This window comes from Meriones unguiculatus, chromosome 17 (genome assembly GCF_030254825.1).
Source record: "Meriones unguiculatus strain TT.TT164.6M chromosome 17, Bangor_MerUng_6.1, whole genome shotgun sequence".
NCBI classification, from domain to species: Eukaryota; Metazoa; Chordata; class Mammalia; order Rodentia; family Muridae; genus Meriones; species Meriones unguiculatus.
The window spans coordinates 48330072-48343943 of record NC_083364.1 but is presented as its reverse complement, the minus strand read 5'-3'; the positions used below and the strand labels follow the sequence as shown (position 1 = coordinate 48343943).

The 13872-nt window shown below is 39.5% G+C and overlaps 1 protein-coding gene across 1 annotated transcript in view; it reads right to left on the bottom strand.

The window, feature by feature from the left end:
* Slc9c1 (solute carrier family 9 member C1) overlaps positions 1 to 13872 on the bottom strand; it is a 74412-nt gene that overhangs the window by 13976 nt on the left and 46564 nt on the right. Inside the window, exons 18-21 of the mRNA XM_060370988.1 lie at positions 12970 to 13021; positions 9251 to 9399; positions 1571 to 1696; positions 279 to 377 (exon numbers count right to left, since the gene is read on the bottom strand). Of these exons, the coding sequence (XP_060226971.1) occupies positions 279 to 377; positions 1571 to 1696; positions 9251 to 9399; positions 12970 to 13021 (426 nt within the window). The remainder of the gene's footprint in view (positions 1 to 278; positions 378 to 1570; positions 1697 to 9250; positions 9400 to 12969; positions 13022 to 13872) is intronic.

The window sequence follows — 13872 nt, the reverse complement described above, 5'->3', positions numbered from 1 at the left end:
ATCTATCTATCTATCTATCTATCTATTTATTATATATACAATGTTCTGTCTGCATGTATGCCTACACCCCAGAAGAGGACACCAGGTCTCATTAAAGACAGTTGTTAGCTGCCATGTGGTTGCTGGGAATTGAACTCATATCTCTGGAAAAGCAGCCAGTGCTCTTAATCTCTAAGTCATCTCTCCAGCCCAGTTGTTAATTCTTAACTTTGCTTAATTTTTCTTAAAAAAAATAACTTGAATCTTCACAACTACATTTGTAACCATCTCTGCTTTACCTTGACCATGCCTGAAATAATTACATAGATTCCTTCTGGCTCATCACCTTCTTCAAATATGTTATTTCCACAGTCAAATGTTACAATTTTTGCTTTTTCCTAAAAAGAAAAAAAAAAGCAATTTGGAACATTGATTTATACTTTAATAGAACTTTTATACAATTAAAGTAGATATTCAACAAGATCTAAGAGACTATGTCAGTTGCAAGTTTGTGAGAGAAAATATGAATTATGCATAGCATACAAAGTAATGTGGAGGTCCACAAATATAAATTTCATATGCAATGCTCATATGAAGAAAAATAACCTAGGAATAAGAATGAAGTGGGAGAAAAGGTTTCATCTAGGTAAAAAGTTACAGGTAGATGCAGAAATGACATGTTCATGTTTCAGATGCTCAGAAATCTAAGTATATAACAATCTATGCTGAATACTTAAGGAGAAGTCTAACTGGCCTTTTGATACTGAACAAGTACTGAAAAGAATACCATTAAAACAAGTCAGGCCTTTTGATTTTTTCATTCCAAAAGCACTCAATGAGTGCATATATTACAGCTTAAGCAAACTTATGAAGTGTGTATTTAAAAGATGAACAGAGATAGACATGTTGACTTCATGTTTGTAATGTGGTTTTTGGGAAGCTGGGTCAGGATAATTGATACTTAGAAGCCAGCTTGGAATATATAGCAATATTCCTTCTCAGAAACAACAATGACAACAAAAGGGAAAGAAAGAAAAGGAAAAAAAAATGACCTAAACAGTGGTGGCAGAGATGCAAAATTACTTGTAACGTACTGTACTTCAGAGTACAGTGTAAATACAGACTGGAATGAATGGTAGTGCATTTCTGACTTCAAACTACAAACAATTAGTCCTACGACCTACATCTCTGACTGCTGGTAGTTCGCAGAAGTACAACAAATAAGGAAAGAATGAAAAAAAGCCTAGGACCAGTGGTCATTTCTAGGAAGTTAAAAAGAACCCATCCAAAGATAGATAGAATTAGAAGAGAGAGTGGTATGTATGGCACCATCGGTAGCTCATCATAAACAGAATAAAGGGCACATGAAACATGGGAGACAGAAGCTGAGGTTTCAGAAGGTGGAGAGGTAGCTAAGAGGCAGCTTGTGTCAGGGCTTTGGGTTGTATTAAAAAAGATGCTCACTGTAGCCCAAATATAGCAAGGGGCAATTACAGAGTTTTTAACTAGTGAGCATCAAGGTGAAATACTTACTGTTCTGTTAATTATTTGCCAGTGCATTAAAGGTATTATCAGAAGGTGAAATTTTTACCTGAATAAAGCATATGGATACAGGATCTTTACTAAGCCACGGGACATAGTCTGGGGATTCTTCAATATTGAGCGGCTGTTTAACGGACTGTAGATCATGCACCTCAATCTTTTTGGCCATGATTAACTAGAAGCACAATATGTAAGAGAGAAGGTGAACCAAACTCATATATACAGAAGGAAGGAGGGAGAAGGAAAAGAAAGAGGAAGCAGAGAGGGAGGAGGAAGAGGAAGAAAAGCAGCTTTTTACTATATTGCATTAGTTGGCCCTCTCCTCTGGAGGGCACTGCAGACCCAATGTACGTAATGCTTTTCCATCCAGTATTGTGGTACTTTGAGTGAGAAATGTCCTTTATAGGCTCAGATATTTAAACACTTGGTTGTCCTAGCTAAGCTCACACATTTGAACACTCGGTCCCCAGTTGGTGCCATTATTTGGTGAGGGCTTAAGAGGTGTGGCCCTGCTGGAGGAACTATGTCACTAGGGGTGGGATTTGAGAGTTCCTAGCCTTGTCCCAAGTCAATTTGCTTTATGTTTGAGGTTGAGGATGTGACCTCTCTGCATCTTCTTCCTACTGCCATGCCTATAGCTCATGGCCGTGCTTCTCTGCTCTGATAAACTTTTATCCCTCAGACCTGTAAGTCCCAATAATATCTACTCAAAACTATGTGTTAATATCTCTTTTCATCTGTGTTTAGTCACTCCATGTTGTGTCTCTGAGATTTACCCGTGGTTGCAGAACATGATTCATACAAGCTCAAGCTGAAGCAATTAAAGTGTCAATCAACAATAGGGAAATCTGTGTAGTCATAGGATATAGTATTATACAACATTGAAGTTGAAGTAAATGAAGCTTTGCTCCTGAAGACCATGGAGCCAGGTGGTCATGAAGTAAGATCTCTGGGACCAAGACATAAGCCACATCTTTCTTCTATTTGTTAGATTTTTCTGTCAGTTTATTACAGTGACAGAAAGCCAAATTTTCCTGCATTGACATACAGGCTTAATGAAATACCATCAGACATTTCAGTCTAAAGTTTAGCAGAAACCACCCCACCATCTTTAAAGTTAATTTGAAAATATAAAGTGCCAGATCTAGTAAAAGTGATCTTGAAGAAGAAAACTGAAAATGCAATCAGAGCGAAGATTTAATAAATACATGTAATATAGATAGTGTGGCTTGGTACAATGATAAATACAACGAAGAAAAAGGATCCAGAAACTTACCCGCCCCCCCTACTCTGTGTGTGTGTGAGAGAGAGAGAGAGAGAGAAAGAGAAACTCACTGAACTTAAGACAGAGAGCCTTAGTGAAGATTCTGGAGTAAAGCAGTCTTTTTCATAAATGGTACTAGGTTGAGTGATTATCCGTGTGGGAAAATGTCCAATTTAATGTAGCATTGTCACACAAGACATTTTTTTTTTTCCTGTTTCTTACAGGGGAAATGTTCCTCTAGTCAGTCTTGAGTTTTCATTTCAAAATCTTTAAGTATTTTTTCTAGTTTTGGCTTTTTTTTTTTTTTTTTTTTTTAGACATAAAGCTTTATTTCTTATTTTTTTTGCCCACAGCTTAAATAGCCTCTGGGTAGCCAACACCAGCGTGCCATGTGGGCAATGCAGATAGGTCCACATACATGGAAGCAAGCCAGATCTTTGGCCTTAGCCAAATGTGGAATTGTTCGTGACAGAGAGCACTCACCATCGGGAAGGTGGAAGGCGGAAACCAGCTCCATCTTTAAGGCGCAGCTTTACGCAGCTCTCTACAGTTCCCCCTTTTTGTTTTAGACGCATCAGGCAAGAGTAGAGGTCTGATCTCTGATATTAGGAATAAATTGGGACTTTGTACTGATGTTCATTTAGATGTCATCCACCCAAAGAGCATCAGACCCGTCCGATACCTTTTTCTCAGAGGCGGGACCTGGGGCATCAACCGGCATGCAATCAGACATGCTCTTCTCTGGGTCCAAAGCGGCTGACCCTGAGTGCAGTGCTTAGCCTCGCATCCTGAGCGTAACATTTTAGCTTTTTATGGTAGCCAACCATGCTTGGGGAGACTGTCCTGCTTCAATGGCTGTAAAGGCCTGAATGGTCATGGCTGCATTACGCTGTTGTGAGACTCTAATCTTGCATATATACCACAGGCAAACCAAGGAGACCAACACCAGAAGGCCTGCTAATGCTCCCATGCCCGCCCATTCCTTCAGATGATTCATGGCTGCAGCAATCCATGATAATAATCCTGTGGTTAGTCCTGCGTCTACTCTGGTAGAATTTACTGTGATAATGGCCACTCACAGCTGCTCCATTACTGCCATCTCATTGACGGCTGTTGGAGCTACTATCGCGGCATTAGCCATGAGTCATATTGTGCAGACTGCTCAGACCCTGAATAATCTTTTAGCCAATGTAGCTCATGCCTTAGATGTACAAAAAGGAATTAATGCTCAACTAAAAGGAGGCTTGATGGTGTTCAATCAGAGGATTGACCTCGTGCAGGAGCAAATTGATACCCTATGGCAAATCGCTCAACTTGGCTGTCAATGAAAGTATGCTGGACTTTGTGTCACTAGCATACAATATGAGAATTTTTCCCGTGCTGCAAAGCTGTCTAAACAATTGTCTAGCCATATTTTAGGTAATTGGACTGGAGAATTCGATACTAGTTTTGGCTTTTTACAGTATCAAGCTTAACAGCATGGGTTCTAGATTCAGAACGCCTGAGTTAGAAGATTGCCTTCTGGGACTAGAGTGAGGGTGCAGTGACAAACAGTGCCTCCAGCCTCTGCTTCCATTATAGCCATACCCCATGGCAGCCAGCTATTTTTCTTTTACTATGTGTAATTCACTTATTTATAGTACTAAGGATTGGACTTGGGGCATTGTTTAGGGTAGGCAAGCGCTCTACCACTGAAGTTTAGCTCCAGCTTCCTCAGTTTCTATTTTTACAATTTTTAAAATTTAATTATGTACGTGTGTGGGGGTATGCTGCATGAGTGCTCACAGAGACTAGAATGTGAGGCCTCACAGAGCTGGAGTTACAGACTATGCTGAGCTGCAGGACATGGGTACTGGAGGCTGAAGTTAGGTGCTCCTAAAGAGATAAGCCATCTCTCCAATCTGTAGTTTCTATTTCATTTTCTTTTCTTTTCTTTTTCCTTTGTTTTCTCTCCCACCTTCCTCCTCCCTCTGCTGCCTCTCTCTCTCTCTCTCTCTCTCTCTCTCTCTCTCTCTCTCTCTCTCTCTTGGTTAAAATCTTTCTACATAGCCATGGCAGGCCTGGAAATTATTTCATAGACCAGGCTGGTCTTGAACCCACAGAGACATGCATACCTCTGCCTCCTGAGTTAATTTCTGTTTCTTACAGAGAACAGTGATAGTGAGAATTCTTTGGCTTTTAGAGATGTTCAGTATCTCTTAAGAAGAGCCATTGAAAAATATCCCTTTTATATCCATAGCTGTTTCAGATCATATTCATGCTTTCTTGAGGATTCTCTGCCCTTTCTAATAATTTATCGAAACACTGTGTGTGGAAATAGATTTTTCTGAAAACCACTTCTTACCTCCAGAAACTGAACTTTTGATGGACCTTGCATCCAAGTTTGTAATAAGTCTTGAGACCATTTAAACCATATACTCAATCTGTACCTAGCACTCAGTCTATATAAGTTTAACCTGCCTTTAAGAAAACAAGGTAACCAACCTTACAATGACTTGGATTTTCCCATGCAATTAGTCTTACAATCCAAGCTAAACATAAGCTTTATTCTTTCATTGCCCTGGCCCAAGATAACATATGCACATTATGGTAGTCATTTACTGAATGCAGGCAATATATTGAAAACAACCTTAAAGAAAACAAGTATCCATCATAAATGTTGGAAGCCACATGTGCCAATATCTTGAAACCATCTGTTTGTGGCTTTTGAATGCCATTCTGGCCAATAGGGGTCATCTAGTAAATGTTTTTTTAACTTTTATTAGTTACACTTTATTCACTTTGTATCCCCCCATAAACCCCTCCCTGCTCCCCTCCTAATCCCACCTCCCCTCCCTTTCTTTACCCATGCCCCTCCCTAAGTCCACTGAGAGGGGAGGTTCCCCTCTCCTTCCTTCTGATCTTAGTCTATCAAATCTCTTCAGGAGTGGCTGCATTGTCATCTTCTGTGTTTTTCCCTCAGAGACTCTAATGAAAAATATCAAGAGATTCCTCATTCCTTTCTCATGCTGTGCTTTTTTGTGCAGTGCAGTCAATATACACAAGGGCAAAGCCCTTGTTTGGAAGGCACAGGGAGAAAAATGGAGAATTCAAATTTGGCCTAGCTTCTGGTCGAAGGTACTGTTTCTTCAGATGTGGCACTGACACATCCTGGGAATTATTTCTGTCACTACTTAGTGGGTGTTTTTGGTTACAAATGTTATTTTCCACACCATGCTTTCTCTACTAGGTCACTTTTAACATATTTCAGTATGTAAAGTTTTACAGTTTATGTGGTACTATGTAAGATTTTAATTAGCAGATAATTACGGGCCCTATAATGAGTGTTTTAGAAAGGTTCCTCCACATAAAGAATTAAAAAAATTATGTAGTATAATGGCTATTTTATAGTTTTAGTGTTATTTTCATAAAAAATTTGAGTCATTTATTGAATTATCTGTCATTTCTTCCAAATTTTCAATATCAGCTTGACATTAGAATTCTGTATATTTTTAGGTTTGCTGCTGGACTCAAGTATGTTCTATTTACTCATGTCTCTCATTTTACTGTAATTTCTCATTATTTTATTATTATAGCATGCCTTACCTTCTGGTGTAAAATATACCTAGTGTAAACTTCCTCTGTTAGCCATTTTTGAACAATCTGCAGTGGCACTAGCGGCATTTGTTTTGTTGTGTAGTCACCATTGGCCTCTACAACTTTGTTTTGTGATATTTTATGTGAATTTTACAGTGCCTATGACTGGCTTATTTTTCTTAACATAGTACTGTTTTCCACAGACCAGTTTACATTCCCGCCAGTTGGGCATAAGGATTCCATTTTCTCTCCATAGGGACGTGGTATTTCCTGCTTCCTGGGGAATTTTGTGCGGCTGTCCTACTTAATGGGAAACGTGTTTTCATTTCAGCTTGTTGTCCCTTTTGTTTTGATTTCCGTTTTCCTGTGTATTAGTAACATTAGGCAAAATTCTACATGCTTATTGGGACATATAGATATCTGTTTTCGGAAAAATGTCTTTTCAGATCGGCACTCATTTTAAAAATCAGGTGTTTTCACCTTTTTTCGATGTCTATCCCATTTGCCTTTCTGAATGAAGACTGATCATCTTGTCCTCTTTCTTGCTTAGCTTCTTTAGCTGTACAGATTATAGTATGTTTATCCTATATGTCTAATATCCACTTATAAGTGAGTATATACCATGTGTGTCTTTCTGCTTCTGGGATACTTCACTCAGAATGATCTTTTCTAGTGCCCACCATTTGCCTGCAAATTTCATGATTTTCTTGTTTTTAATTGCTGAGTAGTATTCCATTGCGTAAATGTACCACAATTGCTGTATCCATTCCTCAATTCCCCATGACTGGGGGAGCAGCCTTACCAGGCCACAGAGGAAGCCTATGAAAGACAGTCCTGAAGAGACCTGATAGGCTATGGTCAGATGGAAGGGAAGGAGTTCCTCCTCTATCAGTGGGCTGGGAAAGGGTCATGGGAGGACGGGATTGGGAGGGAATAAGGGTGGGCTACAGCTGGGATACACAGTGAATAAATTATAATACATAAAAAAATTATATTAAAAATCAAGTGTGGTTAGTTTTACAAAATTTATCTACATATCAATATTTTAAATGTATAGGTTGAAAATATCCTCTCTCACTCTATGGGTCATTTTTAAAAAATTTTATTTTAATTTTTATTAATTACACTTTATTCACTTTGTATCCCCCATAAACCCCTCTCTCTTCCCCTCCCAATTTCACCCTCCTTCCCCCTTCTCCACCCATGCCCCTCCCCAAGTCCACTGATAGGGGAGGTCTTCCTCTCCTCCTTTCTGATCCTAGTCTATCAGGCCTCATCAGGAGTGGCTGCATTGTCTTCCTCTGTTGCCTGGTAAGGCTGCTCCCCCATTAGGGGGAGGTGGTCAAAGAACAGGCCAATCAGTTCATGTCAGAAACAGTCCCTCCTTCCCATTACTATGGAACCCACCTGGATACTGAACTGCTATGGGCTACAATGTGCAGGGGTTCTAGGTTATCTCCATGAATGGTCCTTGGTTGGAGTATCAGTCTCAGAAAAGACCCCTGTGCCCAGACTTTTTGGTTCTGTTGCTCTCCTTGTGGAGCTCCTGTCCTCTCCAGGTCTTAGTATTTCCCACTTCTTTCATAAGATTTCCTGCACTCTGCCCAAAGGTTTGCCATAAGTCTCAACGTCTGCTTTGATACCCTGCAGGAGAGAGCACCCCCTCTGTGGCAAGCTCCTGCCCTGTTCCCTGTTTTCTCCTTCTTCTGATGTCCATCCTCTTTGATTTTTTGAATGGGGATTGAGCATTTTAGCCAGAGTCCTCCTTCTTGCTTAGTTTCTTTATGTGTACAGATTTTAGTAGGTTTATCCTATATTATATGTCTAGTAGCCACTTATGAGTATATACCAAAAGATGCTCAAATATACAATAAGGATATTTGCTCAACCATGTTTGTAGCAGCTTTATTTGTAATAGCCAGAAGCTGGAAACAGCCCAGATGCCCCTCAACTGAGGAATGGATACAGAAATTGCGGTATGTCTACACAATGGAATATTACTCAGCAATAAAAAACAAGGAAATCATGAAATTTGCAGGTAAATGGTGGGAACTGTTAAAGATCATCCTGAATGAGGTATCCCAGAAGCAGAAAGACACACAGGGTATATACTCACTCATAAGTGGGTCACCTTTTTTACAATGGGATAATTTGACACACATTTTAAATGTTTTTTTTCCTCTCTCTCTCTTTTATTTTTTCATGTGCCTTTGGCATTATTTCCAATAAATCAACTTGGTTGGTAATGAACTTTTCATCCTATGTTTTCTTCTTTTAGTTTTATGGTTTTAGATTTTATTTGTAGGCCATGGATGCATTTTAATTATTTTTCTCTGCATAGTTTTAGGAAAAGATCCAACTTCCTCACTTTTTGAAAATAGCATGTGTTTTGATCGTGTTAGTTTTATACATCCTGTTTATCTCTGCCTTCTGTTTGGAGGGCTTAGTTCAAATTTAAGGTACCTTTCTTGAAATTTTTTTCTTTAAGTTTTGCTATCTACACCCCACTTTCTCTTCTCCAACTCCCAATGTGATTTGCGTTTCTCAATTTGAGAGGTTTTTTTTTTCCTACTTTTCTTTTCTAAACACATAGTTTTGTTTGTTTGGTTTTTTTTTTTTTTGGCCCTACATTATTATGTTATTTATTTCTGTTTAGTTTTGTTTTTATGGCAAAGCACTTGGGTTCTTTCTCTTTTGTGTACATTCTTTGGAAACTTTCAGTGACTATCATGAGGAGTACACGTAACATTGTTGAGTGCCAGCACTAAAGTCTGGGTTGGGGCAAGCTTCATTTTCACAGAACACAGAAGAGCCAAAACTTTCAATATCTCTAGTCCCATCCTTCCCAGTTGTTTCTGTCATACTTACTCTGAAAATATGCTATCTTACCTTATTGATTTCAGTACCTTCCATTTTATGTATAATTCCTTCGGACCTGAAAGCCTTGACAATTTCTTTAGCCATATTGAGCATGACATTAATCTCCTCCTTGGTTTTCATAGTGACAGCAATTTCTGGATGATCATACTCTAAGTAACCTGAAGAACAATGCAATATTTTCTGGTAAAATGAGAAGATCATCCTAAGTCCACAAAGTCTAATTTTCTTCACAGGGGCATGTATCCCACTGGCAGGCATCCTAGCATCAATCCCTCACCAGAAGAGCTGGGATTCTGTCATTTTCTTGTCAACACCTACACTTGTTCTAAACTCATGAAAAAGGGATGGAAAGCCCTACCCTAAATTAATGGTTGTGCTGGCTCACCATCTCTGGGCCCTGGAAGCATGCGTGGGGTCACATGTCTGTTAGTCAGGATCCACTTTCCTGTTCAGTTCAAAATGGTATTTTTGACTATTTGCTACATGTTCAGCTATGGTTTCAGATTAAGTCCTATAGCTAGCTCATTTGGGATTATTTGTCCTGTTTCAAATGTAGAAGGCACACCTATCTGTACCTTTCTGTTTCTCTTCTCTAGATTCCTAGATGCCCATTTAAACCTCACCCACTCGTACTAAACACGTGGGCTTTTCCTTAGTCATGACCACTCCCCTGCCCAGCGACTATTTGCCGCACAGCTCTCTCAAGCTTCATTCTCAGGCTCTCTGCGTTCTTTAGCTGTCTGCCATTTCCTGTCCACCCCTGTTTTTACATATGAGCACAATGTTATCAGGGTGTTTTCTCCATGCAGGATTTTTTCTAGATCAGAAGTTCATCCTGGCATGACTCAGAAATGACACATTGGTCAGGTGGGCTTTGAGCTCTCTACACTCCTTAGAGGGATCCCCAGGACTCTTTCTGATTACAGGTCATAAATCCTGGATCTCTGTGGCAATATTCTTTGACTCACTCAGGAAGGCACAAGTTATATTTGGCTTGGAAGGAAAGGGGATTAATATGGTTATAGAATCATGGGATGGTAATGTGAATGGTTTGAACACACACTAAAAACCTGTATTGTGTTAGGCAGAGAGCAATTGTAATGCTCTCAACTCTGCTAATATATTTATTATATGTTAATATAGCTTCACTCCAGAATTACATAAACTAGAAAACACATCATGTAGTTGTTTAAGTTCACCACTTTACTATTGGAATTAAAATTTTGGGGTTGGAGAGATGACCCAGTGGTTAAGAACACTTGCTGCTATTGAGGAAGACCTAGGTTCAACTCCCAGAACCCACAAAAGGACTTTCAACTGTCTGAATCCAGTTCCAGGGCATTCTAACCTTCTTCTGGCTTCCTGCAGAACTGCATGCATTTATGCACAGGAACATATGCAGACAAAACACTCATACACATATAATAAAAACAAATGTTTATGAAAAAAGAAGTATGTTTATCAGCTGAAGGAGTTCTCTGGTTGAGATTTTGGGGTCACTCAAGTATACTATCATATCATCTGTGAATATTCAGTGAAACTTTGACTTCTTTCTTTCTGATTTGTATCCCCTCGATCTCCCTTATTGCTCTAGCTAGGACTTCAAGTACTATGTTGAAGAGATATGGGGAGAGTGGGCAGCCTTGCCTTGTCTCTGATTTCAATGGGATTGATTAAAGTTTCTCTCTGTTGAGTTTGATGTTGGCTATAGGCTTGCTGTATATTGCCTTTACTATGTTTACCCTACATCTGACAGAGGGCTGATATCCAGTATATATAAAGAACTAAAGAAGTCAAAAGGCAATAATTCAAGCAACCCAATTGAAAAATGAGGTATGGAGCTAAACAGAGGATTCTCTGTAGAAGAATATACAATGGCAGAGAAACACATAAAGAGATGCTCAACATCCTTAGCCATCAGAGAGATACAAATCAAAACGACCCTGAGATTTCACCTTTCACCCAACAGAATGGCTAAGATCAAAAACTCAAGTGGCAAAACATGCTGGAAAGGTTGCAGAGAAAGGGGAACCCTCCTCCATTGCTGGTGGAAATATAAACTTGTAAAACCATTTTGAAAATCAATCTGGTGCTTTCTCAGACAATCAGGAATACTGCTTCCTCAAGATCCAGCTATACCACTCCTAAGCATATATCCAAAAGATGCTCAAGTACACAACAAGGACATTTGTTCAACCATGTTTGTAGCAGCTTTATTTGTAATAGCCAGAATCTGGAAACAACCCAGATGTCCCTCAATGGATGAATGGATACAGAAATTGTGGTACTTTTACATGATGGAATACTACTCAGCAATTAAAAACAAGGAAATCATGAATTTTGCAGGCAAATGGTGGGATCTAGAAAAAAAAATCATCCTGAGTGAGATATCCCAGGAACAGAAAGACACATATGGTATATACTCACTTATAAGTGGGTACTAGACCTATAAGATAGGATAAACATACTAAAATCTGTACACCTAAAGAAGATAAACAAGAAAGAGGACCAGGGGTAAGATGATCAATACTCACTTAGAAAGACAAAGGGGATCGACATTGGAAGTAGGAGAAAATAAGTAACAGGACAGGAGCCTACCACAGAGGGCACCTGAAAGACTCTACCTAGCAGTGTATCAAAGCAGATACTGAGACTCATAACCAAACCTTTGGCAGAGTACAGGGAATCATATGAAAGAAGGGGGAGTTAGTATGACCTAGAGGGGACAGGAGCCCCACAAGGTACAAATATATCAGGGCACAGGGGTCTTCTATGAGACTGTTTTTCTAACCAAGAACCATGCATGTATATAACCTAGAATCCCTGCTCTGATGTAGCCCATGGTAGCATGGTAGCTCAGTGGGTTCCCTAAATAAGGGGGATAAGATAAGAATTATTTCTGACAGGAACTCAATGACTGGCTCATTGAGCTTTCCCCTCCCCCCCGCAAGGGAGGAGAAGCCTTACTAGGCCACAGATAAAGACATTGAGACATTGCAGCCAGTCCTGAAGATACCTGATAAGCTAGGGTCAGATGGAAGGGAAGGAGGACCTCCCCTATCAGTGGGCTTGGAAGGGGGTAGGGAGGAGATGAGGGAGGGAGGGAGGGGGGATTGGGAGGGAAAGAGGGAGGGGGCTATGGCTGGGATACAAGTGAATGACCTGGGATTAAAATAAAAAATAATAAAAAAAGAAGTATGTTTCCCCACAGACTTATAAGTTATAATACCCATTTGTTGGTAAAACTTTTTTATAGAATGTATACAATTTACCCTTGTTCATTCAAATGCTGATTTTTCTATCCAACTATCTAGTTTCAATCCAGACATTGCATTGTGATGCTTATTCTAAGCATCACCTGTCTCAAGTGTGTGTAAACATGCCACCATTTGTTCTCTGTAATTGTCAATTAAACAACCAGCCACAAGGCAGAGCAATGGAGAGAATAGGGTGGGACATCCTGGTCCAGAGGGGAGGAGAAGGAAGAAGTGAGAGGAAGAGGAGAGGGAGATCAGCAGCACAGGACTTGGAACCAGGAGGAAAGATAAACTGGACCTAAGATATGACTAAAAGCAAGTATAATGGGTGAAATATAAATGGTAGGAAATTATGCAGTCTTGGAGGTTTAGGATGGAATAATAAATATTATATTCAACAACACCCATTACTTTTATGAGGTTGTCATGATAAGAGATGGTTAAGTTGTGTATCAGAGTGAAGGTACCTACCTAGCTCTTTCATAGCATGTTCCATATTCCTCGTTACCCGCTTTAACAATATCTATAGAATAAAAAAAAAAAAAATGTTATCTTCTTTGGAAAAATAAACCATTACAAAGAAGCTGCGCATTTGTAACTGTTTATTTTTTTAAGTTAATCTGATAACTTAAAAAGCATGATGGAGGTTGTGGAGAGATGTCTCAGCAGTTGAGAGCACTTGCTGTTCTTGCAGAGGATCTGGGTTCAATTCTCAGCACCCACAAAGCAGCTTAGAACTGTCCCTAAGTCTGGTTCTGGGGGATCCAGTGCCCTCTTTTCTGACATCCATGAGCACCAGGCATCTACACTGTGCACAGACACACACGTATGCAAAACACTCATGCACATGAAATAAATGTGTTTTTATGTATGATGGAGAATGTTCTAGGTGTCAGAATGGAATTTAGCCATGAGCTTTCAAATCAGAGACAAAGGGGTGGTTTTCATTCTCAAATGCCCAGAACATTTTACTGAGATATGATAATTGAAAGAATAACAAAAATTTGTTGATATTTTAGAGACCAAAGTCCTTTGTGCCCTCTCCTTTACCCTCTCAAAACACATTGCTAGGGATTAGTCGTGAGAAATGGCAAGGAAACTTAGGAAAACTGGCTTACAATTGGTGAGGAGAAATGCTGCTTTTGTGTTCCACTCAGGGTTAAGTGTACAATATTTTTATAATGCTTGCGGCACACAAAATTTGATATTCAAGTGTTACAAACTGCATTGATGACAAATACTCAATTCCACCTGGCTGTCAAATTTCTAGGTATGTACAACCTTACCTAGAATGTGCTTCAAACTGAGAATAAAAAGTAAAATCTAAAATTCACGTCTAAGAGCTGTCTTTGCCACAGGAGTGTAGGTATGATC